Source organism: Ranitomeya imitator, chromosome 1 (genome assembly GCF_032444005.1).
Source record: "Ranitomeya imitator isolate aRanImi1 chromosome 1, aRanImi1.pri, whole genome shotgun sequence".
Classification (NCBI taxonomy): domain Eukaryota; kingdom Metazoa; phylum Chordata; class Amphibia; order Anura; family Dendrobatidae; genus Ranitomeya; species Ranitomeya imitator.
The window spans coordinates 183,736,804-183,762,250 of record NC_091282.1 but is presented as its reverse complement, the minus strand read 5'-3'; the positions used below and the strand labels follow the sequence as shown (position 1 = coordinate 183,762,250).

The 25,447-nt window shown below is 47.3% G+C and overlaps 1 protein-coding gene across 1 annotated transcript in view; it reads right to left on the bottom strand.

Annotated features, from left to right (window-relative positions):
- The window catches only part of WDR36 (WD repeat domain 36), an 88,648-nt gene extending 70,917 nt beyond the window's left edge, over window positions 1–17,731 (bottom strand). The window contains exons 1-3 of the mRNA XM_069752691.1: window positions 17,476–17,731; window positions 4,980–5,007; window positions 4,527–4,627 (exon numbers count right to left, since the gene is read on the bottom strand). Coding sequence (XP_069608792.1) covers window positions 4,527–4,627; window positions 4,980–5,007; window positions 17,476–17,634 — 288 coding nt within the window. The 5' untranslated portion in view covers window positions 17,635–17,731. The remainder of the gene's footprint in view (window positions 1–4,526; window positions 4,628–4,979; window positions 5,008–17,475) is intronic.
- Between the last annotated feature and the right edge of the window lie 7,716 nt (window positions 17,732–25,447).

Genomic DNA, 25,447 nt, shown 5'->3' with positions numbered 1-25,447 from the left:
GCTTTACAAATTATAGAGGGGACTTGTACAGACAATAGACATTACAGCATAACAGAAATACAGTTCAAAACAGATACCAGGAGGAATGAGGGCCCTGCTCGCAAGCTTACAAACTATGAGGAAAAGGGGAGACACGAGAGGTGGATGGTAACAATTGCTTTAGTTATTCGGACCGGCCATAGTGTAAGGCTCGGGTGTTCATGTAAAGCTGCATGAACCAGTTACCTGCCTAAGTATGTAATAGTACAGACACAGAGGGCTATTAACTGCATAAAGTGAATGAGAACATTTTTTTTTTTTTTTTTTTTTTTTTTTAAATAGGCCACACAGGGATCCTTACATTAATGCATTGAGGCGGTAGGCCAGTCTGAACAAATGAGTTTTTAGGGCACGCTTAAAACTGTGGGGATTGGGGATTAATCGCATTAACCTAGGTAGTGCATGCCTATGAGAGTCAGGAGACCCACAGCCAGGTTGTACATTGCTGTCTGCACTCAAGACTGTGAAACATGGATAAACTAAGTTGTGGAGCAAACATAGTATTCAGCTCACCCTTGTAGGATTCCCAGCGAGTTACATGTGAAGGATAACGAGATCTCATCTCTCCTGGACGTGGAAGCAAGGTGCATGAATGAAGGTGAAGATCCAGCTCTGGTGAAAATTGTAGGCTTTATTAGAACATTTAAAACAATGGCATTATTGTGACATGCCAAATAGGCATAGCTGGAGGTTTGGAAGGTGCAAGGAGATGAAACACTGGACACGTTTCAAACACGAATATCGAGTTTAACCCCTTCATGACCCAGCCTATTTTGACCTTAAAGACCTTGCCGTTTTTTGCAATTCTGACCAGTGTCCCTTTATGAGGTAATAACTCAGGAACGCTTCAACGGATCCTAGCGGTTCTGAGATTGTTTTTTCGTGACATATTGGGCTTCATGTTAGTGGTAAATTTAGGTCAATAAATTCTGCGTTTATTTGTGATAAAAACAGAAATTTGGCGAAAATTTTGAAAATTTTGCAATTTTCACATTTTGAATTTTTATTCTGTTAAACCAGAGAGATATGTGACACAAAATAGTTAATAAATAACATTTCCCACATGTTTACTTTACATCAGCACAATTTTGGAAACAAAATTTTTTTTTGTTAGGAAGTTATAAGGGTTAAAATTTGACCAGCGATTTGTCATTTTTACAACGAAATTTACAAAACCATTTTTTTTAGGGACCACCTCACATTTGAAGTCAGTTTGAGGGGTCTATATGGCTGAAAATACCCAAAAGTGACACCATTCTAAAAACTGCACCCCTCAAGGTACTCAAAACCACATTCAAGAAGTTTATTAACCCTTCAGGTGCTTCACAGCAGCAGAAGCAACATGGAAGGAAAAAATGAACATTTAACTTTTTAGTCACAAAAATTATCTTTTAGCAACAATTTTTTTATTTTCCCAATGGTAAAAGGAGAAACTGAACCACGAAAGTTGTTGTCCAATTTGTCCTGAGTACGCTGATACCTCATATGTGGGGGTAAACCACTGTTTGGGCGCACGGCAGGGCTTGGAAGGGAAGGAGCGCCATTTGACTTTTTGAATCAAAAATTGGCTCCACTCTTTAGCGGACACCATGTCACGTTTGGAAAGCCCCCGTGTGCCTAAAAATTGGAGCTCCCCCACAAGTGACCCCATTTTGGAAACTAGACATCCCAAGGAACTTATCTAGATGCATAGTGAGCACTTTAAACCCCCAGGTGCTTCATAGAAGTTTATAATGCAGAGCCGTGAAAATAATAAATACGTTTTCTTTCCTCAAAAATAATTATTTAGCCCAGAATTTTTTATTTTCCCAAGGGTTACAGGAGAAATTGGACCCCAAAAGTTGTTGTCCAGTTTCTCCTGAATACGCTGATACCCCATGAGTGGGGGTAAACCACTGTTTGGGCACACGTCGGGGCTCAGAAGGGAAGTAGTGACTTTTGAAATGCAGACTTTGATGGAATGGTCTACGGGTGTCACGTTGCGTTTGCAGAGCCCCTGGTGTGCCTAAACAGTAGAAACCCCCACAAGTGACCCCATTTTAGAAACTAGACCCCCCAAGGAACTTATCTAGATATGTGGTGAGCACTTTGAACCCCCAAGTGCTTCACAGACGTTTACAACGCAGAGCCGTGAAAATAAAAAATCATTTTTCTTTCCTCAAAAATTATGTTTTAGCAAGCATTTTTTTAGATTCACAAGGGTAACAGGAGAAATTGGACCCCAGTAATTGTTGCGCAGTTTGTCCTGAGTATGCTGGTACCCCATATGGGGGGGTAAACCACTGTTTGGGCACACGTCGGGGCTCAGAAGTGAGGGAGCACCATTTGACTTTTTGAATACGAGATTGGCTGGAATCAATGGTGGCGCCATGTTGCGTTTGGAGACCCCTGATGTGCCTAAACAGTGGTAACCCCTCAATTCTACCTCCAACACTAACCCCAACACACCCCTAACTCTAATCTCAACTGTAGCCATAACCCTAATCACAACCCTAACAGCAACACACCCCTAACCACAACCCTAACCCCAACACACCCCTAACCCTAACCACAACCCTAATTCCAACCCTAACCCTAAGGCTATGTGCCCACGTTGCGGATTCGTGTGAGATATTTCCGCACCATTTTTGAAAAATCCGCGGGTAAAAGGCACTGCGTTTTACCTGCGGATTATCCGCGGATTTCCAGTGTTTTTTGTGCGGATTTCACCTGCGGATTCCTATTGAGGAACAGGTGTAAAACGCTGCGGAATCCGCACAAAGAATTGACATGCTGCGGAAAATACAACGCAGCGTTTCCGCGCGGTATTTTCCGCACCATGGGCACAGCGGATTTGGTTTTTCATATGTTTACATGGTACTGTAAACCTGATGGAACACTGCTGCGAATCCGCAGCCAAATCCGCACCGTGTGCACATAGCCTAATTCTAAAGGTATGTGCACACGCTGCAGAAAACGCTGCGGATCCGCAGCAGTTTCCCATGAGTTTACAGTTCAATGTAAACCTACGGGAAACAAAAACCGCTGTACACATGCTGCGGAAAAACTGCACGGAAACGCAGCGGTTTACATTCCGCAGCATGTCACTTCTTTTGTGCGGATTCCGCAGCGGTTTTACAACTGATCCAATAGAAAATCGCAGTTGTAAAACCGCAGTGAAATGCGCAGAAAAAAACGCGGTAAATCCGCCATAAATCCGCAGCGGTTTAGCACTGCGGATTTATCAAATCCGCAGCGGAAAAATCCGCAGAGGACCAGAATACGTGTGCACATACCGAAACCCTAACCCTAGCCCTAACCCTAGCCCTAACCCTAGCCCTAGCCCTAACCCTACCCCTAGCCCTAACCCTAGCCCTACCCCTATTCTAACATTAGTGGAAAAAAAAAAATTTCTTTATTTTTTTATTGTCCCTACCTATGGGGGTGACAAAGGGGGGGGGGGTCATTTATTATTTTTTTTATTTTGATCACTGAGATATAATCTATCTCAGTGATCAAAATGCACTTTGGAACGAATCTGCCGGCCGATTCGGCGGGCGCACTGCACATGCGCCCGTCATTTTGGAAGATGGCGGCGCCCAGGGAGAAGACGGACGGGACCCCGGCTGGATCGGTAAGTATGATGTGGTGGGGGGGGGGGGGGGGGGGGGGGGGGGGATCGGAGCACGGGGGTGGGGGATCGGAGCACGGGGGTGGGGGGAATCGGAGCGCGGGGGGCTGGAATGGAGCACGGGGGGGCTGGAATGGAGCACGGGGGGGTGGAACGGAGCACGGGGGGGTGGAACGGAGCACCAGGGGGTGTGGATCGGAGTGCAGGGGGGGTGATTGGAGCACGGGGGGAGCGGACAAGAGCACGGGGGGGAGCGGAGCACTGGACGGAGGGGAGCCGGAGCAGTGTACCGGCCAGATCGGGGGGCTGCGGGGGCGATCGGTGGGGTGGGGGCACATTAGTATTTCCAGCCATGGCCGATGATATTTCAGCATCGGCCATGGCTGGATTGTAATATTTCACCCGTTATAATAGGTGAAATATTACAAATCGCTCTGATTGGCTGTTGAAAGTGAAACTGCCAATCAGAGCGATCGTAGCCACGAGGGGGTGAAGCCACCCCCCCTGGGCTAAACTACCACTCCCCCTGTCCCTGCAGATCGGGTGAAATGGGAGTTAACCCTTTCACCCGGCCTGCAGGGACGCGATCTTTCCATGACGCCGCATAGGCGTCATGGGTCGGATTGGCACCGACTTTCATGACGCCTACGTGGCGTCATGGGTCGGGAAGGGGTTAAGAACAGTGTTTGAAACGCGTCCAGTGTTTCATCTCCTTGCACCTTCCAAACCTCCAGCTATGCCTATTTGGCATGTCACGGCAATGCCATTGTTTTAAATGTTCTGGATCTTCACCTTCATTCATGTGCATAAATGAAGTTAGCCTAAAAGAACAAATCTGTCAAGAGGCAACTCAAATAATGAATCAGATTTTACAAACCTCTTTGTTTCTAGCAAATGCTTTAAGGAGATTTCCATGAGATGCAAACACCAGCATGCGGTCTGCAGCAAGACAGCTAATATTTTCTGGAAGCGCGTTGCCTGAAAGTGGATATATTACATTATAGTTATACTGACATGGTGGACAAATGTCTGCAGTGATAAAGGATCCGAAGATGAGCAACTTCTCATTACAATACACAGAAATAGCTTCAATAAAATGACCTATGATTAATTTGGGGTCTTCAATGTTGAAAATTTCCATATGAACGCCATTTATAGAGAAGGTTATGTCTGCATACGGTAATACAGCAGAGAAAAATGTACATATCATGCAAGTGAAAGCCTGGAGATGAGCACAATGAAAAAAGAAAACATTTCCACACAAGAATATAATCAGGTTGAACAATTGTACTGTTTTTACAAACCGAAAAGTAATTAATTCTATACTTACTGGCAGCAACTTGACCAAGCTTGTTCACCTAAAAAAATAAAATATAAATAGGGTTAACACATAGGAAAAATATCTGGAAGTTGAGTAGAACTGGGAAGGGGAGAGCCCGCAAGGGATCCGGTCACTGTGACTTGGCCACTTAGTCAATTGGTTCCCAAGATCCCCGTTTACAGTACGCTGTTTTCTCTGAAACGTTACATTTCAAAGCAGCTTGAATCAAATAACAGATCTCTTTGGTAACATTTAAATTCACATATATCCTGCACACACCTTCATAAGGAATATGGACTTCAGACACAGGATTTACTGCATTTCTATGAAAATATGTGTGGGGAGACTACAATGTTTCCTTCAGCAAGGACAAATATCCACAATCATACATTCCTTAGGGTTACAAGTCAGACATTTATACAAATTGTTTAAAGAGGTGTTCCACCTATAGATATACTCTACACTGTATATGCATTAAATAGCAGGAAAGCAGAGACCCCCAAAGGATTGGAAAAAAAACAGGGGTCCTGTGCTTCCAATTGGTCCTTGAGTAAACCCGAAAGTGGTGATAGCTAGTGTCTAACATGCACATAGGAAACCTGCTCTGAAGACCTGACTTTGAAGGAGTTTTCCCTTTTGTACATAATACAATGCTCAAAAATATAAAGGGAGCACTTAAAAGCACAGACTGTAACTCCAAGTCATTCACACTTCTGTGAAATCAACCTGTCCAGTTATGAAGCAACACCAATTATGAATCAATTTCTATTGTTGTTTTTGCAAATGGAACAGACAATAGGTAGAAATGATAGGTAATTAGCAAAGACAACCCCTGTAAAAGAGTGGTTCTACAGGTGGTGACCACAGACAATTTCTCTGTTCTAATCCATTCTGGCTGTTTTGGTCAGTGTTACATTTTCTCATTGCTTTCACCCATAGAGGTACAGTAGCAAAAGTCAGTGTCTACAACCCACAGAAGTTGCTCAGGTAGTGCAGCTCATCCAGGATGACACATCAATTCGAGCCGTGGCAAGAAGGTTAGCTGTGTGTCACCACAGTGTCCAGAGCATGGAACAGATACCAGGAGACATGACTGTACACCAGGAGAAATGGAGGGGGCCATAGGAGGGAAACAACACAGCAGGACCGCTATCTCTGAGCAAGGATGAACAGGAGGAGCAGTGCCAGAGGCCTGCAAAATGACTTCCAGTAGGCCACTAACATCCATGTGTCTGCTCAAACTCTCAGAAAGACTTCATGAGAGTGGTGTAAGGGTCCTTTGTCCACAAGTAGGTGTTGTGCTTACAGCTCAGCACTGTGCAGGGTGATTGCTATTTGCCAAAGAACACCAAGATTTGCAGATTAGACATTGGCGCCCTGTGCTCTTCACGAATGATAGGTTCACACTGAGCACATGTAACAGACGTGACAGAGTCTGGTGACTCCATGGAGAATGTTCTGCTGCCTGCAACATCCTCCAACATGACTGGTTTAGCAGAGGGTCTCTAATGGTGTGGGGAGGACCCAATGTGAGAAAAAAAGCAGGTGAAGTGGGCCCTATGTTTCATCTGATGCATAACAATGCTAGGCCTCATGTGACTGAAGTGTGTCAGCAGGTACTGCATGATGAAGGCATTGATGCTATGGACTGGCCTACTCATTCCCTAGACCTGAATCCAATCACATTATGTCTTGTTCCATCCACCAACATCACGTTGCACCACAGACTGCCCAGGAGTTGGCGGATGCTTTAGTCCAAGTCTGGGAGGAGATCCCTCAGGAGACCATCCGCCGCCTCATCAGGACCATGCCCAGGCGTTGTAGGGAGGTCATACAGGCACGTGGAGGCCACACACATTACTGAGCATCATTTCCTTGTCTTGAGGCATCTCCACTGAAGTTGGATCAGCCTGTAATTTCATTTTCCACTTTGATTTTGAATATCATTCCAAATCCAGACCTCCATGGAATATTAATTTTGATTTACATTGATCATTTTTATCTTGTATTGTTCTCAACACATTCCAATATGTAAGGAACAGATTTGCAACTGGAATATTTCAGTGATTGGTATTTTAGTGTTTCCTTTATTTTTTGAGCAGTATTTGTTAAATGGGTCTGTTCAAAATAACCAGTTCACAATGGGTACCCTGGGATCTCTGTTGTAGTTTGTGGACAAACTAGGTTGTACCCACTAACCACTAGTTTAGGGAAGGCAGTGGCTTTAGGATAATAGAAATTTACCAATAAATTTAAACAGCTTCATATTTTACACTAGATGGTGGCCCGATTCTAACGCATCGGGTATTCTAGAATATGCATGTCCACGTAGTATATTGCACGGCCCACGTAGTATATTGCACAGCCATGTACTATATTGCCCAGCCACGTAGTATACAGCACAGAGCCACGTAGTATACAGCACAGAGCCACGTAGTATACAGCACAGAGCCACGTAGTATACAGCACAGAGCCACGTAGTATACAGCACAGAGTCACGTAGTATACAGCACAGAGTCACGTAGTATACAGCACAGAGTCATGTAGTATACAGCACAGAGTCACGTAGTATATTGGCCAGCCATGTATGTAACAGGTTAAAAAATAAAAAAAAGAAACATATACTCACCCTCCGGGGGCCCCTTGTAGTCCTGTCGCCTGTGTGAGGTGCACGCAGCAGCTTCTGGTCCCAGGGCTGGTATGAGCGCAGGACCTGTGATGATGTCGCGGTCACATGACAGTGACGTCATGGAAGGTCCTTTTCGCACACCATCTTTGGAACCGGAACCTGCCGCTTGCACTGCCGAGGACAGTACGCAAATCGGAGGGTGAGAATAACCTTTTTTTTTTTTATTATTATTTTTAACATTAGATCGTTTTACTAATAGTAAAAAGTTGGTCACACAGGGTTAATAGCTGCGTAACCGGAGTGCGTTACACTGCGCTCCGGTAACGCTGGCATTAACCCTGTGTGAGGGCTGACTGGATGACTGGAGGGGAGTATGGAGCGGGCACTGACTGCGGGGAGGAAGGAGCGGCCATATTGCTGCCAGACTGTGGCCGTCGCTGATTGGTCGTGGGCGTTTTGCCACGACCACGACCAATCAGCAACTTGGATTCCATGACAGACAGAGGCCGCGACCAATGAATATCTGTGACAGAAGGACAGACAGAAAGACGGAAGTGACCCTTAGACAATTATATAGTAGACTAGATGGTGGCCCGATTCTAACGCATCGGGTATTCTAGAATATGTATGTATGTATGTATATAGCAGCCACATAGTATATAGCACAAGCCACGTAGTATATAGGAGCCATGTAGTATATAGCAAATACTACGTGGCCTGTGCTATATACTATGTGGCTGCTATATACATACATATTGTAGAATACCCGATGCGTTAATACAGGCCACGCAGTATATAACAGTGGCCACGAAGTATATAACAGCCCAAACAGTATATAGCAGCCACACAGTATATAGCACAGCCCACGCAGTATATAGCAGCCACGCAGTATATAACAGGCCACGCAGTATATAACACAGGGCACGTAGTATATCACAGCCCACGCAGTACATAACACTGCCCATGTAGTATATAGCAGCCACGCGGTATATAACACTGCCCATGTAATATATAGCAGCCATGTAGTATATAATGCAGCCCACGCAGTATCTAACACAGCCCACGCAGTATTTAGCAGTGTGGGCACCATATCCCTGTTAAAAAAAATAATTAAAATAAAAAATAGTTATATACTCACCCCCTGGGATCCAGCGAAGCTATGGCGATGCTGTCCCGACGCGCGCGTGATGCGACCGCCAGCTTCCGTTCCCAGGATGCATTGCGAAATTACCCAGATGACTTAGCGGTCTCGCGAGACCGCTAAGTCTTCTGGGCAATTTCGCAATGCATCTCTGGGAACGGAAGATGGCGGCCGGCACGTACCCGCGGAATGCGGTACCCACAGCCAGTTACCTGTGTGAGCGGTGACTGGAGGGGATTACGGAGCGGGCGCCGGGCACTGACTGCAGGGGAGTAGGGGAGGGACTAATCGTACTGTGCCCATCGCTGATTGGTCGCGGCAGCCATGACAGGCAGCTGGCGAGACCAATTAGCGACGCGGGATTTCCGTTCCGGAAGTTGCTGACAGAAAGACGGAAGTACCCCTTAGACAATTATATATATAGATTAGATGGTGGCCCGATTCTAACGCATCGGGTATTCTAGAATATGCATGTCCACGTAGTATGTTGCCCAGCCACGTAGTATGTTGCCCAGCCACGTAGTATGTTGCCCAGCCACGTAGTATGTTGCCCAGTGACGTAGTAAATTGCCCAGCCACGTAGTATACAGCCCAGAGCCACGTAGTATATTGCCCAGCCATGTATGTAACAGGTTAAAAAAATAAAAAAAATAAACATATACTCACCATCCGAGGTGTCCCTTGTAGTCCTGTCGCTTGTGTGCGGTGCACGCGACAGCTTCCGGTCCCAGGGTTGGTATGAGCGCAGGACCTGTGATGACGTCGCAGTCACATGACTGTGACGTCATGGAAGGTCCTTCTCGCATAGCATCCTTGGCACCAGAGCCTGCCGCTTGCACTGCCGAGGACAGGATTCCACGTCGGAGGGTGACAATAACGGGGTTTTTTTTATATTCACATTAGATCTTTTTACTATTGATGCTGCATACGCATCATCAATAGTAAAAAGCTAGTCACACAGGGTTAATAGCGGCGGTAATGGAGTTAGTTACCCATGGCATAACGCGGTCTGTTACCGCTAGAATTAACCCTGTGTGAGCGGTGACCGGAGGGGAGTATGGAGCGGGCACTGACTGCGGGGACTATGTAGCGGGCGCCGGGCACTGACTGCAGGGGAGTAGGGAGGGACTAATCGGGCTGTGGCCGTCGCTGATTGGTCGCGGCAGCCATGACAGGCAGCTGGCGACACCAATCAGCGACTTGGATTTCCATGACAGACAGAGGCCGCGACCAATGAATATCTGTGACAGAAAGAAAGACAGACTGAAGTGACCCTTAGACAACTATATAGTAGATGGTGAATGGTGGTGTCCTCATCTTGGGATATTGTATAAAAGGTAGAGCAGATGTTACGAAGCCTTGGTAACAAAATAATTCATATGTCCCGTCTTTCTTAGACCTTAGACCAAATTAAACCGGTGAGCCAAAAATAACAGGATCCTTAGCCATGTCTGATCAAGTGAAAACATAATTTCTGTGCCTGACTTGTCAGGTCACCAGGTATGTGACGCTCATCAGCATCGTCTACCTAAAAGTATACGTAGTAATGGGCAGTCTGGATCTTTTGGATCCCAAATGGATCCCTATTAACCCCTTTACCCCCAAGGGTGGTTTGCACGTTAATGACCGGGCCAATTTTTACAATTCTGACCACTGTCCTTTTATGAGGTTATAACTCTGGAACGCTTCAACGGATCCCAGTGATTCTGAGATTGTTTTCTTGTAACATATTGTACTTCATGATAGTGGTAAAATTTCTTCGATATAACTTGTGTTTATTTGTGAAAAAAACGGAAATTTGGCGAAAATGTTGAAAATTTCGCAATTTTCCAACTTTGAATTTTTATTCTGTTAAACCAGAGAGTTAAGTGACACAATATAGTTAATAAATAACATTACCCACATGTCTACTTTACATCAGCACAATTTTGGAAACAAAATTTTTTTTTTCTAGGAAGTTACAAGGGTTAAAATTTGACCAGCAATTTCTCATTTTTACAACAAAATTTACAAAACCATTTTTTTTTAGGGACCACCTCACATTTGAAGTCATTTTGAGGGGTCTATATGGCAGAAAATACCCAAAAGTGACACCATTCTAAAAACTGCACCCCTCAAGCTGCTCAAAACCACATTCAAGAAGTTTATTAACCCTTCAGGTGTTTCACAGCAGCAGAAGCAACATGGAAGGAAAAAATTAACATTTTACTTTTTAGTCACAAAAATGTTCTTTCAGCAATAATTTTTTTAATTTCCCAAGGGTAAAAAGAGAAAATGGACCTCAAGAGTTGTTGTCCAATTTCTCCTGAATACGCTGATACCCCACATGTGAGGGGGAACCACTTTTTGGGCGCATGGCAGGGCTTAGAAGGAAAGGAGTGCCGTTTGACATTTTCAAGCTAAAATTGGCTGGAATTGAGATCGGACGCCATGTCGCATTTGGACAGCCCTTGATGTGCCTAAACAGTGGAAACCCCCCACAAGTGACCCCATTTTGGAAACTAGACCCCCTAAGGAACTTATCCAGGTGTGTGGTGAGCACTTTTATCCCCCAAGTGCTTCACGAAAGTTTATAACGCCCGGGCGTGAAAATAAAAAATCCTATTTTTTCCACAAACATGATGGTTTAGTCCCCAATTTTTTATTTTCTCAAAGGTAAAAGGAGAAATTGGACCCCAAAAGTTGTTGTCCAATTTGTCTTGAGTACGCTGATACCCCATATGTGGGGGGGAACCACTGTTTGGGCGCATGGCAGGGCTCAGAAGGAAAGGAGCGCCGTTTGACATTTTCAAGCTAAAATTGGCTGGAATTGAGATCGGACGCCATGTCGCGTTTGGACAGCCCCTGATGTGCCTAAACAGTGGAAACCCCCCACAAGTGACCCCATTTTGGAAACTAGACCCCCTAAGGAACTTATCTAGTTGTGTCGTGAGCACTTTTATCCCCCAAGTGCTTCACGAAAGTTTATAACGCCCGGGCGTGAAAATAAAAAATCCTATTTTTTCCACAAACATGATGGTTTAGTCCCCAATTTTTTATTTTCTCAAAGGTAAAAGGAGAAATTGGACCCCAAAAGTTGTTGTCCAATTTGTCCTGAGTACGCTGATACCCCATATGTGGGGGGGAACCACTGTTTGGGCGCATGGCAGGGCTCAGAAGGAAAGGAGCGCCGTTTGACATTTTCAAGCTAAAATTGGCTGGAATTGAGATCGGACGCCATGTCGCGTTTGGACAGCCCCTGATGTGCCTAAACAGTGGAAACCCCCCACAAGTGACCCCATTTTGGAAACTAGACCCCCTAAGGAACTTATCTAGTTGTGTCGTGAGCACTTTTATCCCCCAAGTGCTTCACGAAAGTTTATAACGCCCGGGCGTGAAAATAAAAAATTCTATTTTTTCCCCCACAAAAATGATCTTTCAGCCCCCAATTTTTTATTTTCCCAAGGGTAACATGAGAAATTGGACCCCAAAAGTTGTTGTCCAATTTGTCCTGAGTACGCTGGTACCCCATATGTGGGAGAAAACTACTGTTTGGGCACACTTCGGGGCTCGGAAGGGAAGTAGTGACGTTTTGGAATGCAGACTTTGATGGAATTGTCTGCGGGCATCATGTGCCATTTGGTGAGCCCCTGATGTGCCTAAACAGTAGAAACTCCCCACAAGTGACCCCATTTTGGAAACTTGACCCCCTAAGGAACTTATCTAGGTGTGTCGTGAGAATTTTGAATCTCCAAGTGCTTCACTAAAGTCTATGATGCCCGGTGTGAAAATAAAAAATTCTATTTTTTCCCCCACAAAAATGATCTTTCAGCCCCCAATTTTTTATTTTCCCAAGGGTAACAGGAGAAATTGGACCCCAAAAGTTGTTGTCCAATTTGTTCTGAGTACGCTAGTACCCCATATGTGGGAAAAAACTGTTTGGGCACTTCGGGACTCAGAAGGGAAGCAGTGACGATTTGGAATGCAGACTTTGATGGACTAGTTCTGAGGGCGTCATGTTCCGTTTGCAGAGCCCCTGATGTGCCTAAACAGTAAAAAAAAAACACAAGTGACATCATTTTGGAACCTAGACCCCCAAGATCTTACTTAGATGTGCCCCCTCTTTGGAACTAATCTACTGGTTCCTGTTAAGTAAATTAGTAGTGCATGGAGGTGTGGTACAATTTGAAGCAGTCCTTCATACACAGGCCAGGTTTGTCGGGGCAGGTGTCGCATTGATAGATGGTGTCCTTGCGTACTCCTCTTTTGTAGCACACTCGGCACCTTTTTTGCGGCTTACTTTTTCTATCAGTTGGCGGGACCACCCCCGGAAAATGCTGACCTGGTATGATACGAGCACCCTCAGTTCCGGAAGTACTGGGGCCCGCTCCTTCCCTCGTGCCAAATATCAGGGCCTTAACCACTACCTCCTGGAACTGAAGGTACGACGTATCAGTGTGTCGTGCACATCGTGACAGCAGGAAAGCGTTGAGCATTGCCATTTGTACGATGTACACGGACAGCTTTTTGTACCACACCTTGGCCTTCCTCAAAGCACTGTACGGTTGGAGGAGTTGATCGGAGAGATCAACGCCCCCCATGTTTTTGTTGTACCCCAGTACACAGTCCAGTTTGCAGACCTGTGTTGAGGTACCCCGTACACTGCTGAGGGCACTGCCATCACCGTGTATGGTGGTCAAGAGAAGGACATCCCTCTTGTCCTTGTACTTGACCACCAGCAGGTGGTCGCTACATTGGGCTTTGCTCTCACCTTTTCTGAGCATCTGCCCAAGTAGCGTCTTCGGGAGGCCTCTCTGAATTTTGCGGACAGTACCGCAGGCTGCGGTACCTCGCGCAGAGAGGGATTTGTAGAGTGGGATGCTGGTATAAAAGTTATCAGTATAGAGGTGATAACCTTTATCCAGCAGTGGGTGCACCAAATCCCACACAATTTTCCCACTCACTCCCAGGATGGAAGGACACTCAGGCGGTTCAATCCTGCTGTCCTTCCCTTCGTACACTCTAAAGCTGTAGGTGTACCCTGAGGTACTCTCACACAGCTTGTAGAGTTTGATTCCGTACCTGGCCCTTTTGCTGGGCAGGTATTGACGGAATCTGAGCCGCCCCTTAAAATGAACCAAGGACTCATCCACACAGATGTCCCTTTTGGGCACGTACACTTCAGCAAACTTTTTGCTGAAGTGTTCGATGACCGGCCGAACTTTGTACAGACGGTCAAAATTGGGGTCATCTCGTGCGGGACACCGTGCATTATCGTTGTAATGCAAAAACTTATGGATGGCCTCAAAACGCGTCCGAACCATGACCATTCGGAACACTGGAGTGTTATATAAAATATCTACACTCCAATATTGCCGAATTTCTGGCTTCTTCACGATCCCCATATGGAGGACCAGGCCCCAAAACTGCATCATTTCAACTGCGTCCACAGGAGACCAGTTAGAAAATGATGAACGGGGGTTTTGCTCCAAAAATTGCCGAGCATACAAATTAGTTTGCTCCACCATGAGGTTAACGAAAGCCTCAGAGAAAAAGACTTTGAAAAAGTCTATTTCTGTGAGGCCGGTGGTGTCAAACTTGATTCCTGATTCTGCCACAAAATCAGGAATCAGTGGCTCGTAATTTTCGGGGGGCGAGGTCCATATGGGGTCCGAAGAGGGTCGCGCTGGTTCATTTTCAGGAGTGGGCGCTGCCTGATCTTCTCTCCTGGGGCGTCTGCGTGGCGGTTCCGCAGGACCCAAGGAGGAAGATGAGGAGGAGGAAGAGGATGAAGAATCTGAAGAGTAAAGGAATGTGGGATCCTCTCCCTCGCTATCAGTGTCGGAGGCAAGGAAAGCATATGCCTCCTCCAATGAATAGCGCTGCTGGGACGAACGGGACATTTTTTGTGTGATTATGGTGCTTGGGTGTAATATTTATTGATAACTGTGTACGTGTGGGGGGGATAGTGTTTGGTGCAAACTATTCTGAAAGGAAAAAGCTAAAGGGAAAAAAAATACCTGTAAAAGAAAAAGTCTAAAACAGCAGGCACTAGCTCTGATAAGTGAACTGCGTCACTTATCAAAGTTCGGCGGCTGCTGGGTGTGTGAACGGGGATGTGTAAAAAAAAAAAAATGAAATGAAAGGCACGGGTTCAGATGCAGCGGCGGGGTGCGTGGATGGGGATGTGGGAAAAAAAAAAAAGAAATGAAAGGCACGGGTTCAGACGCAGCGGCGGGGTGCGTGGACGGGGATGTGGGAAAAAAAAAAAAGAAATGAAAGGCACGGGTTCAGACGCAGCGGCGGGGTGCGTGGACGGGGATGTGGGGAAAAAAAAAAAGAAATGAAAGGCACGGGTTCAGACGCAGCGGCGGAGTGCGTGGACGGGGATGTGGGAAAAAAAAAAAGAAATGAAAGGCACGGGTTCAGACGCAGCGGCGGGGTGCGTGGACGGGGATGTGGGAAAAAAAAAAAAAGAAATGAAAGGCACGGGTTCAGACGCAGCGGCGGGGTGCGTGGACGGGGATGTGGGAAAAAAAAAAAGAAATGAAAGGCACGGGTTCAGACACAGCGGTGGGGTGCGTGGACGGGGATGTGGAAAAAAAAAAAAGAAATGAAATGCACGGGTTCAGACGCAGCGGCGGGGTGCGTGGACGGGGATGTGGGAAAAAAAAAAAAGAAATGAAAGGCACGGGTTTAGACGCAGCGGCGGAGTGCGTGGACGGGGATGTGGGAAAAAAAAAAGAAATGAAAGGCACGGGTTCAGACGCAGCGGCGGGGTGCGTGGATGGGGATGTGGGAAAAAAAAAAAAGAAATGAAAGGCACGGGTTCAGACGCAGCGGCGGGGTGCGTGGACGGGGATGTGGGAAAGAAAAGCGAGCACGAGTGTTGATCGGTGAACTGCGTCACCAATCAACGCTCGGCGGCTGCTATATTTGGGCACGGACGGACGCGGCGCAAAGTGGGGGTGGAGGGGGAAGGGGGGGGGGGAGGGGTAAGGGGGGGGTGAAGTAAGATCGGGCCGGGATCGGGGATGAACACTTACGGTTGTAGTCTCTCTTCTTTCTTCTGTCTTCTTTCTTTAGCAAGAATTGTGGTGTCACAGGCTACTGTGGCACCACAAGTCTCAGCACAGGAGGGGATCTGTCAGCGTGACCGCTCTTCAGGAATCCTCACCAAGTGTGAGGATTCCTGAAGAGCAGTCAGACAGGTCAGGGACAGGTGAGACAGGTCACAGAGCGGTCACACCGCTGCTGTGACCTGTCATTGGTGGGATCGAATGATCACATCGATCCCACCAATCAGAGGTGGCCCTGGTGACGCCGGTGTCGCTAGGCACCAGCCTATGATCGGAGCTCACAGCTCCGATCATAGGCAGGTCACCGGCAGGTCACCAGCAAGTGACCAGCAGGTGACCGGCAGGTCACCATCAGGGCACAGCGCGGGCACACCGCTGCTGTGCCCTGATTGGCAGAGCTGCAGGAGGTGGTGGGGGAGGTGGCAGGCAGATGAGGCTGGATTTCCAAGCAGGGCACAGCGCGGTAACACCGCCGCTGTGCCCTGCGATCGGCGCGATCGACGGCGATCGATGTGATCGTCGATCGCGCCGATCCGGCGGGACTGTTCCTGATTGGCGCGATCGACGATCACATCGATCGCGCCAATCACAGCTGCAGGATCCGGAGCCTTCCTCAGCTGCCCTGCGGCTCAGGATCAGGCACTTTCAGGCAGGGCACAGCGCGGTAACACCACCGCTATGCCCTGCGATTGGCGCGATCGATGTGATCGTCGATCGCGCCAATCCGGGGGTTTTGGCCGGTGCCTGGGTTGCCAGGCACCGGCCCCAGGATCGAGTACATCGGTACTCGATCCTAGCCTGGAACCTCACTGTTTCAGCCAAGCCGATTGGCTGAAACAATGAGAAAGGCTGTGATTGGCTGTTCAGAATTGAACAGCCAATCACAGCGATCGGGAGGCGGGGGAGGGGACGCCATACCCCAGGATGCCGAGGCCATCTTCCCTGAGGTAAGATGGCGTCGGAATTTTAATGTGATCACCGCGACTTAATTCGCAGTGTCGCATTAAAGGGCATGACGTACTATCCCGTCCCTGGTCATGGGGGCCCACCCCACCTGGACGGGACAGTACGTCTGATGTCAGAAAGGGGTTAAATATGTTCACAAGCAGGAGAACATTTACGGTAAAACCACCGCAGTTTCAGTCGGATCAGGAGTCGGGCACCATCACTTTAACCCAGTAAGGCTACGTTCACATTTGCGTTGTGCGCCGCTGCGTCGGCGACGCAACACACAGCGCAAATAAAAACGCACCATAAAGCACGCAAAAACGCTGCGTTTTGCGACGCATGCGTCTTTTTTTGCCTAAATTTGGACGCAAGAAAAATGCAACTTGTTGCGTTTTCTGCGCCCGCCGCTTGCGGCAAAAAAAACGCATGCGTCGCACAACGCAGCACAACGCATGTCCATCCGTCCCCCATGTTAAATATAGGGGCGCATGACGCATGCGTCGCCTGACGCAAACACGCAAAACGCTAATGTGAACGTAGCCTAAGAGGTATTCGGGCACTGCAAGTGGTTCTCACAGGGGGGGTGGCTCCCACCGACCCATCAGTGAAGTCTGGGCACTACATAGTCAGCCTGTAGTGCAGCAAGTGCATCACGCCTTATATACAAGCTGCCACAAGCCCCCGGTATATTACCTGTGTGTGCGCTATCAGTGCTGCCATCATACTCACATTGTACGTGTGGAACGTCTTCCCCACTGCAGTGACCAGGTAAAACTCCTTGTGCTTCTTGTGGTAGCGCACTACATGGGGTAAGTGATTACTGTACATGCCCATGGACCGGTACCCGGTAAACAGCACGCTTCCCCGGCCTCCTTTTTCCGCCGCCATGTTTCACCAGAGCAGCAAGCCGGCTGCACCGTAACAACCACGTGGATGCAAGCGGCCAGACTCCACAACACAGCGCTGCACCGGAACTTCCGGCTGTGAGTGTCGCACTCTCATTCTTCCGCCGCGCAGGTCCCTGAACTAATGTGTTCCACTACGTACTAGTTCCCAGGAGAGTAGGACGATGTTTCTGTGGCGCACGCAGTGCATCTAGCTATTTCTCCATCTCTTACTAGTGCTCCTGATATATATAGTAACAGTATAATACACATTGTCTCTCCTAATGCGACCCTGGAAGCAGCCTGTGCCCCCTATCCTATGCTGGTATACACATAATGATGTGCAGAGTGCCCAAGCTGCTTCCAGAGTCACATTAGGAGCTCCAATGTGTAATATGGCGTCCTGTTGCCTCATTTCTTCTAAATAATAATAATAATTTTTATTTATATAGCGCCGACATATTCCGCAGCGCTTTACAAATTATAGAGGGGACTTGTACAGACAATAGACATTACAGCACAACAGAAATACAGTTCAAAACAGATACCAAGAGGAGTGAGGGCCCTGCTCGCAAGCTTACAAACTTCTAAAACTTCTAAAAACAGATTACAACACTATAATGTAACAGTGTAAGTGTGAGTTCACACTATGCAGGTTTTTTTGCAGAAATTTCTGTGACTAAAATTGTTTCCATTCCTGCATGGAGGGTCGGGGTCACACTCGTGTGTGCAATGTGAGAGACTCGCGCATCAATACTCGGGACCAGAGCGTGCGGCTGCATGTATCTCTTGCAGAAAAGCTTTTATTTTGCAATTAAAAAAGTATCTGCATTTTTTACATGTGTTTTTTTAGGCTTCACATAGAAGCCTCTACAGAAAAAAAAACATCAAGACAGCACAGTTCAGCAGTGTCTTTAGATGCACAGGGGATGCAGTTTCTATCACATCCACTTTGCTTGGAATGTTAAACACAACAGAATTTCTGTGCAAAAAAAAGCAGCAGAACAGAAATAGCATTTACGCTACATGTGAACACAGCTTAAATATCCAAGTGGATATGATTTCTTGACAACTCTGTCCTCTGAACTTTTTTTCCCACTTCCTTCCTTGCTTCTATGTGGAGCTTAAAAAAAAAGCTTAAATTTTTTGACTCATAATGAAAGCTTTTTCAGAGTATCAAAATGCTTCACATCTGCACCAAAAATGCATCAAATAAGGGGGAAAGTGCATAAAAGAAATGCAATAATCAGAGTAAATTTTTAATGTGTTATGCAGTGCGGACACCTGCAGAAAAAAGCAGTACAAAAAATGCAGCATATATGCTACGTGTGAACACGGCCTCAGTGTTACATTATTATATTATGGGTTTCATAGAGAAAAATATCTAACATACCATTTACAGATAACCCTAAATAATCTGATCTCTGTGTTGTGCAGGTCTTTATGATAACAACTCAAAAGCCATGGTCACACTTGCGAGGGCAATGCGAGAAACTCGCATCAATACCCAGCACTGTTGCCGACGGTTCAGATTGGAGCGTTCAGCTGCATAGAAATACATGCAGCCGCACATTCCGGTCCCGAGGGTCGGCAGCAGTGCCGGGTAGGGTTGAGCGACTTTTAGTTTTTTAGGGTTGAGTCCGGTTTCGCGAAACCCGACTATCTCAAAAGTCGAGTCGAGTGGAATCTGCCGATTATCGCGAAAAGTCGGGGATCGACCGAAACACGAAACCCAATGCAAGTCAATGGGGGAGCATAGTCGTCAGTAAGTGGAGGCCAGGAAAACACCTACAGTGCCCATTTTAATGGAAAAAACATCCATTCTTGTTACTGAAGCTTGTCAATCTTAATTTACCTTGTAATAATAGTTAGGCATTGGAAATTGGGGGTCATTTGGCTAAAGTTGTAGGGGGTAGGGCTGGTTCAAGTATTTAGTGGGCCCAGGAAATCTGGACCACGTCACGGCAGTGGAGCAGGGAGAGGTAAGTATTTAAACTTTGCAAGTGCTGTGATCCTGAGCAAGCAGGGGGGGCCCAATCGTTGGCACTGGCACAGGGCCCCTCAAAGTACGGCGGTGTGTTTGCACAGCGGGGGCGCCTCCCACCGGCAGCAACACTTTTGCATACTATGAGGGGCCCTGTGCCAGTGACGTTGCCAACGAGTATTCCCCCCCCCCCACCTGATGAAGGAACCTGCACTTTCATCTGCACCTTCCTCTTTGTCCCCGTGTAAGGTGTTATGGTATGCGGGAAGGGGAACCTGACTTTCAGCAGGGTCACATTCTGGCTGTGTAGCGTGCACTGGGAATGTAGCATTCTGGGTCAATGTACCAGCAGACTCATCTATCACTGGGTGGGCAATGGACAGGATGAGGAGGAAACACAGATATAGGCCCAAATAATAAAGTGGGCTAAATGCAGTTCAAAATTGGTAACAGGACTAACCAGAGGGCATTGCTTTGTTCAGTGGAGTACAACTGTAATGAGAGGCTGACACAGTGAGTAGGCCCAAATCAGTAAGTAGGCTAAATGCAGTTCAAAATTGGTAACAGAAGTAAACAGGCGGCACTGGATTGTTCAGTGTAGGAGAACATCAAGGAGCGGCAGACACCGTTAGTAGGGCCAACAAAACAAGTAGGCCAAATGCAGTGTTATATTAAAAACAATTTAACGAGAGCCTGAAGATAGAAGCTAGGGAAAGGCAACCTGGAGAACACCTTGGAGCGGAAGTCACCGTTTGTAGAACCCAGACCCAACTTGTAGGCCAAATGCAGTGTTGTTTCAACAACTACTTAACAAGAGCTTGAAGATTGAAGCTTAGGAAAGGCAACCAGGAGAACACCTTGGAGCGGCAGACACCGTCTCTACAACCCAGACCCAACTTGTAGGCCTAATGCAGTGTTGTTTCAGCAACTACTTAACAAGAGCTTCAAGATAGAAGTGAGGGAGAGGCAACAGAGAGAACACCTTGGAGCGGAAGACTCAGTTTGTAGACCACAACGAAACTTGTGGCCCCAATGCAGTTTTATAATTCTGACAAGCTGAAAATCATCCTTTTTTTTTTTTTTAGAGGAGGACAGCTGTATTAAGCGGCACAGACAGACACTGCTAGTAGGCCTTACACCACAAAGTAGGCTCACTGCAGGATGAAAAAAAGTTACATGGGTACACGGTCGGCATTGGTGTGCTTAGCGGAGGACAAATGGAAGGAGGGACCACAGACAGACTTAGTAGGCCTAAAATTTTAAAAAATAGGCTCAAAGCAGTTTGAATTATCTTGCAGGGGTACACAGGCAGCATTGGTGTGGTCAGCGGAGGACAATTGGAAGGAGGGACCGCAGACAGACTTAGTAGGTCTAAAATAAAAAAAATTAGGCTCAATGCAGTTTGAATTATCTTGCAGGGGTACACAGGCAGCATTGGTGTGGTCAGCGGAGGACGATTGGAAGGAGTGTCTGACACAGTTAGTACTCCCAAAAAATAAATAGATGTTAATGTCTCGCAAAACAACAAAACCAAAAAACAAAAGGGTGGCATACTTAGATACAGGGGTGGGCTCCTCTGCTGAGTTTCAAACATAGTAATTTGGCGCTAAGTATTTACTGGCGTCAATATAGGACACTGACCCTGACTATTTTAACTAGCATCATACATGTCAACAAATTGGTATTGTCAGTGCCAGGCATTGAAGGATGTCAGCGCATAGACTAAACATTGGTGGAGCTGTGAGAGATAATTTTGCAAGTGGTAGAACAGTGTTTGAGCTGGGGGGGGGGAAACTCTCTTGTGGCCGGCGGTACAGGCCCAGGGCCCCTCATGTTACAACGGTGTGTCTGACGTTGGTTGCGCGCCACCACCGCCAGAGACACTTTATTGTACTATGAGGGACCCAGTGGCAGTGCCGTCGACAAAAAAACGGGCACACCCACCTCTTCAGACAAACAGCACTCTCACGGGTGCTTGCGCCAAGTGGCGAGACCACGGCCCCGTGGGGGGAGTTAGCCCATTTAGGGAGGTGTAAACATGTCGTATGCTGGACAAACAGCTGCTGCAAATTAAGAGATTGGAACAGTCCGTAAGACCAGTCCACAAACGAGACCTGTTTATAAGAAAGCTAGGTGTCAGCCAGGAAAGGTGGGGCAAAATAATTCTAAATCCATGAGTGGTTCATTTTAATGAAGGTTAGATCATCAACATTTTGGGTAGCCAGACGAGTCCTTTTTTCGGTCAATATTGAACGAGCAGCACTGAATACTCTTTCTGATAGCACACTAGCTGCTGGGCAAGCAAGCTCCTGCAATGCATATTCTGCCAATTCAGGCCAGGTGTCTATTTTGGATGCCTAGTAATCAAATGGGAATGACGGTTGAGGGAGAACATCGATAAGGGATGAAAAATAGTTAGTAACCATACTGGACAAATGTTGTCTCCTGTCACTTTGAATTGATGCTGCAGTACCTGTCCTGTCTGCGGTCATTGCGAAATCACTCCACAACCTGGTCAGAAAACCCCTCTGTCCAACACCACTTCTGATTTGTGCAACTCTAACACCTCTGCCCTGTTGCCCCCTGCAGCTCGTGTGAGAACCATCACTGGCGCTGTGTGCTGGGAATGCCTGAATCAAACGGTCTACAAGACTTGCTTGTTTGGTTGCTAATATTTGTTCGAGGTTCTCATGTGGCATGATATTTTGCAATTTGCCTTTATAGCGAGGATCAAGGAGGCAGGCCAACCAGTAATCGTCATCGGTCATCATTTTAATAATGCGTGGGTCCCTTTTGAGGATACGTAAGACATAATCTGCCATGTGGGCCAAAGTTCCAGTTGTCAAATCTGCGGTTGTGCTGGGTTGAGGAGCAGTTTCAGGCAAATCTACGTCACTTGTCTCCCTCAAAAAACCTGAACCCGGCCTTGCAACGTCACCAGTTTCTATTGGTACCGGAGAAGCTTCCTCATTCAAAAAATACTCATCCCCATCATCCTCCTCGTCCTCCTCCTCTTTGCCCGCTACCTCGTCCTGCAGACTGCCCTGACCAGACAATGGCTGACTGTCATCACGGCTATCCTCTTCCTCGGCTGCAGACGCCTTCTCCTTTATGTGCGTCAAACTTTGCATCAGCAGACACATTAGGGGGATGCTCATGCTTATTATGGCGTTGTCTGCACTAACCAGTCATGTGCATTCCTCAAAACACTGAAGGACTTGACACAGATCTTGTATCTTCGACCACTGCACACCTGATAACTCCATGTCTGCCATCCAACTGCCTGCCCGTGTATGTGTATCCTCCCACAAATACATAAAAGCACGCCTCTGTTTGCACAGTCTCTGAAGCATGTGCAGTGTGGAGTTCCACCTTGTTGCAACGTTGATGATTAGGCGAAGCTGGTGAAGGTTCAAAGACCGCTGATGGTTCTGCATACGGCTGGAGTGTACGGGCGAACGGCGGATATGCGTGCAAAGTCTGCGCACTTTGAGGAGCAGGTCGGGTAACCCCGGATAACTTTTCAGGAAGCACTGCACCACCAGGTTTAAGGTATGAGCCAGGCAAGGAATGTGTTTCAGTTGGGAAAGGGCAATGGCAGCCATAAAATTCCTTCCGTTATCACTCACTACCTTGCCTGCCTCAAGATGTACAGTGCCCAGCCATGACTGAGTTTCTTTCTGCAAGAAATCGGACAGAACTTCCGCGGTGTGTCTGTTGTCGCCCAAACACTTCATTGCCAATACAGCCTGCTGACGCTTGCCACTAGCTGTCCCATAATGGGACACCTCGTGTGCAACAGTGGCAGCTGCGGATGGAGTGGTTGTGCGACTGCGGTCTGTGGACGAGCTCTTGCTTCTGCAGGAGGAGGAGGAGGAGGAGGGGGGAGAACGCCTACAGCCAACTGTTTCCTAGACCGTGAGCTAGGCAGAACTGTCCCAATATTGCTGTCCCCTGTGGACCCTGCATCCACCACATTAACCCAGTGTGCCGTGATGGACACGTAACGTCCCTGGCCATGCCTACTGGTCCATGCATCTGTTGTCAGGTGCACCTTTGTACTCACAGATTGTCTGAGTGCATGGACGATGCGGTCTTTTACATGCTGGTGGAGGGCTGGGATGGCTTTTCTCGAAAAGAAGTGTCGACTGGGTAGCTTGTAGCGTGGTTCAGCGTAGTCCATCAGGGCTTTGAAAGCTTCGCTTTCAACTAACCGGTAGGGCATCATCTCTAATGAGATTAGTCTAGCAATGTGGGCGTTCAAACCCTGTGTACGCTGATGCGAGGATGAGTACTTCCTTTTCCTAACGAGATTCTCATGTAGGGTGAGCTGGACTGGAGAGCTGCAGATCGTGGAACTAGCGGGGGTGCCGGTGGACATGGCAGACTGAGAGAGGGTTGGAGATGGTATTCTTGCTGGTGCCCTACATGCAGTGTTTCCTACTACGAAACTGGTGATTCCCTGACTGCTTTGGCCTGGCGACGAAACCTGCACATTTACTGCACGTGGTGCGGGAAATGGTGGGCTTACAGTGAGGGAAGGGATGTAGCGTTGCTGACTAGCTTCATTGGCCGAGGGTGCTACAACTTTAAGGGACGTTTGGTAGTTAGTCCAGGCTTGCAAATGCATGGTGGTTAAATGTCTACGCATGCAACTTGTATTTAGACTTTTAAGATTCTGACCTCTGCTTAAGGTAGTTGAACATTTTTGACAGATGACTTTGCGCTGATCATTTGGATGTTGTTTAAAAATTGCCAGACTGCACTCTTTCTACTATCGGATACCTTTTCAGGCATTGCAGACTGAGCTTCTGTAACCGGATGTCCACGCTGACTTACTACTGGTTTTGGTTTTGCCACGGGTTTTTGGCCAGATACGGGCCTGGCAGATGGAACCTGTTGCGATGTTGATGCCTTCTGCGGCTCCTCCTCCTCCGCTTCAGAGCTACTGCCGCCTGCACCCTGTTCCCCCAATGGCTGCCAATCGGGGTCAACAACTGGGTCATCTATGACCTCCTCTTCTATCTCATGTGCAACTTCGTCTGTGTCACCGTGTAACCGGTGGTATAGCGTTCGTGACGGGGCACCATAGTCTCATCAGGGTCTGATTCTGGATCAGTACACTGCAAGGGCAATGTTCTGGTCTGAGTCAAAGGAACAGCATAGTAATCTGGCTGTGGCTGTGCATCTGTGCACTCCATGTCCGATTCAACTTGTAATGGGCATGGCCTGCTAACTGTTTCACTTTCTAACCCAGGAACAGTATGTGTAAAGAGCTCCATGGAGTAACCCGTTGTGTTGCCCGACGCATCCTTCTCTGTTGTTCTTGGTGAAGAAGACAAGGAAGCGACTTGTCCCTGACCGTGAACATCCTCTAACGACGCGTTGCTTTTACATTTAGCAGTTTCAGAAGAGGAGGCGAAAGAGCTAGAGGCTGAGTCAGCAAGGAAAGCCAAAACTTGTTCTTGCTGCTCCGGCTTTAAAAGCGGTTTTCCTACTCCCAGAAAAGGGAGCGTTCGAGGCCTTGTGTAGCCAGACGACGAACCTGGCTCAACAACTCGAGACTTATTGCTATATTGCTTTTCCCACGACCACCTGATGCTCCACCACCACTACCATCATTACCAGCTGGCAATGACCGCCCACGGCCACGACCTCTTCCACCAGACTTCCTCATTGTTTGAAAAACGTAACCAAACTAACGGTATTTGTTACTGTAAAACCAGTTACAAGGGGAACTCAAACTTCTGTTGGATTTATATATCCCTTTACAGGTGGGTGAGACTGCAGGGAAAATCAGGCCCAATGTATAACAGTACACAGCTTCAGTGGC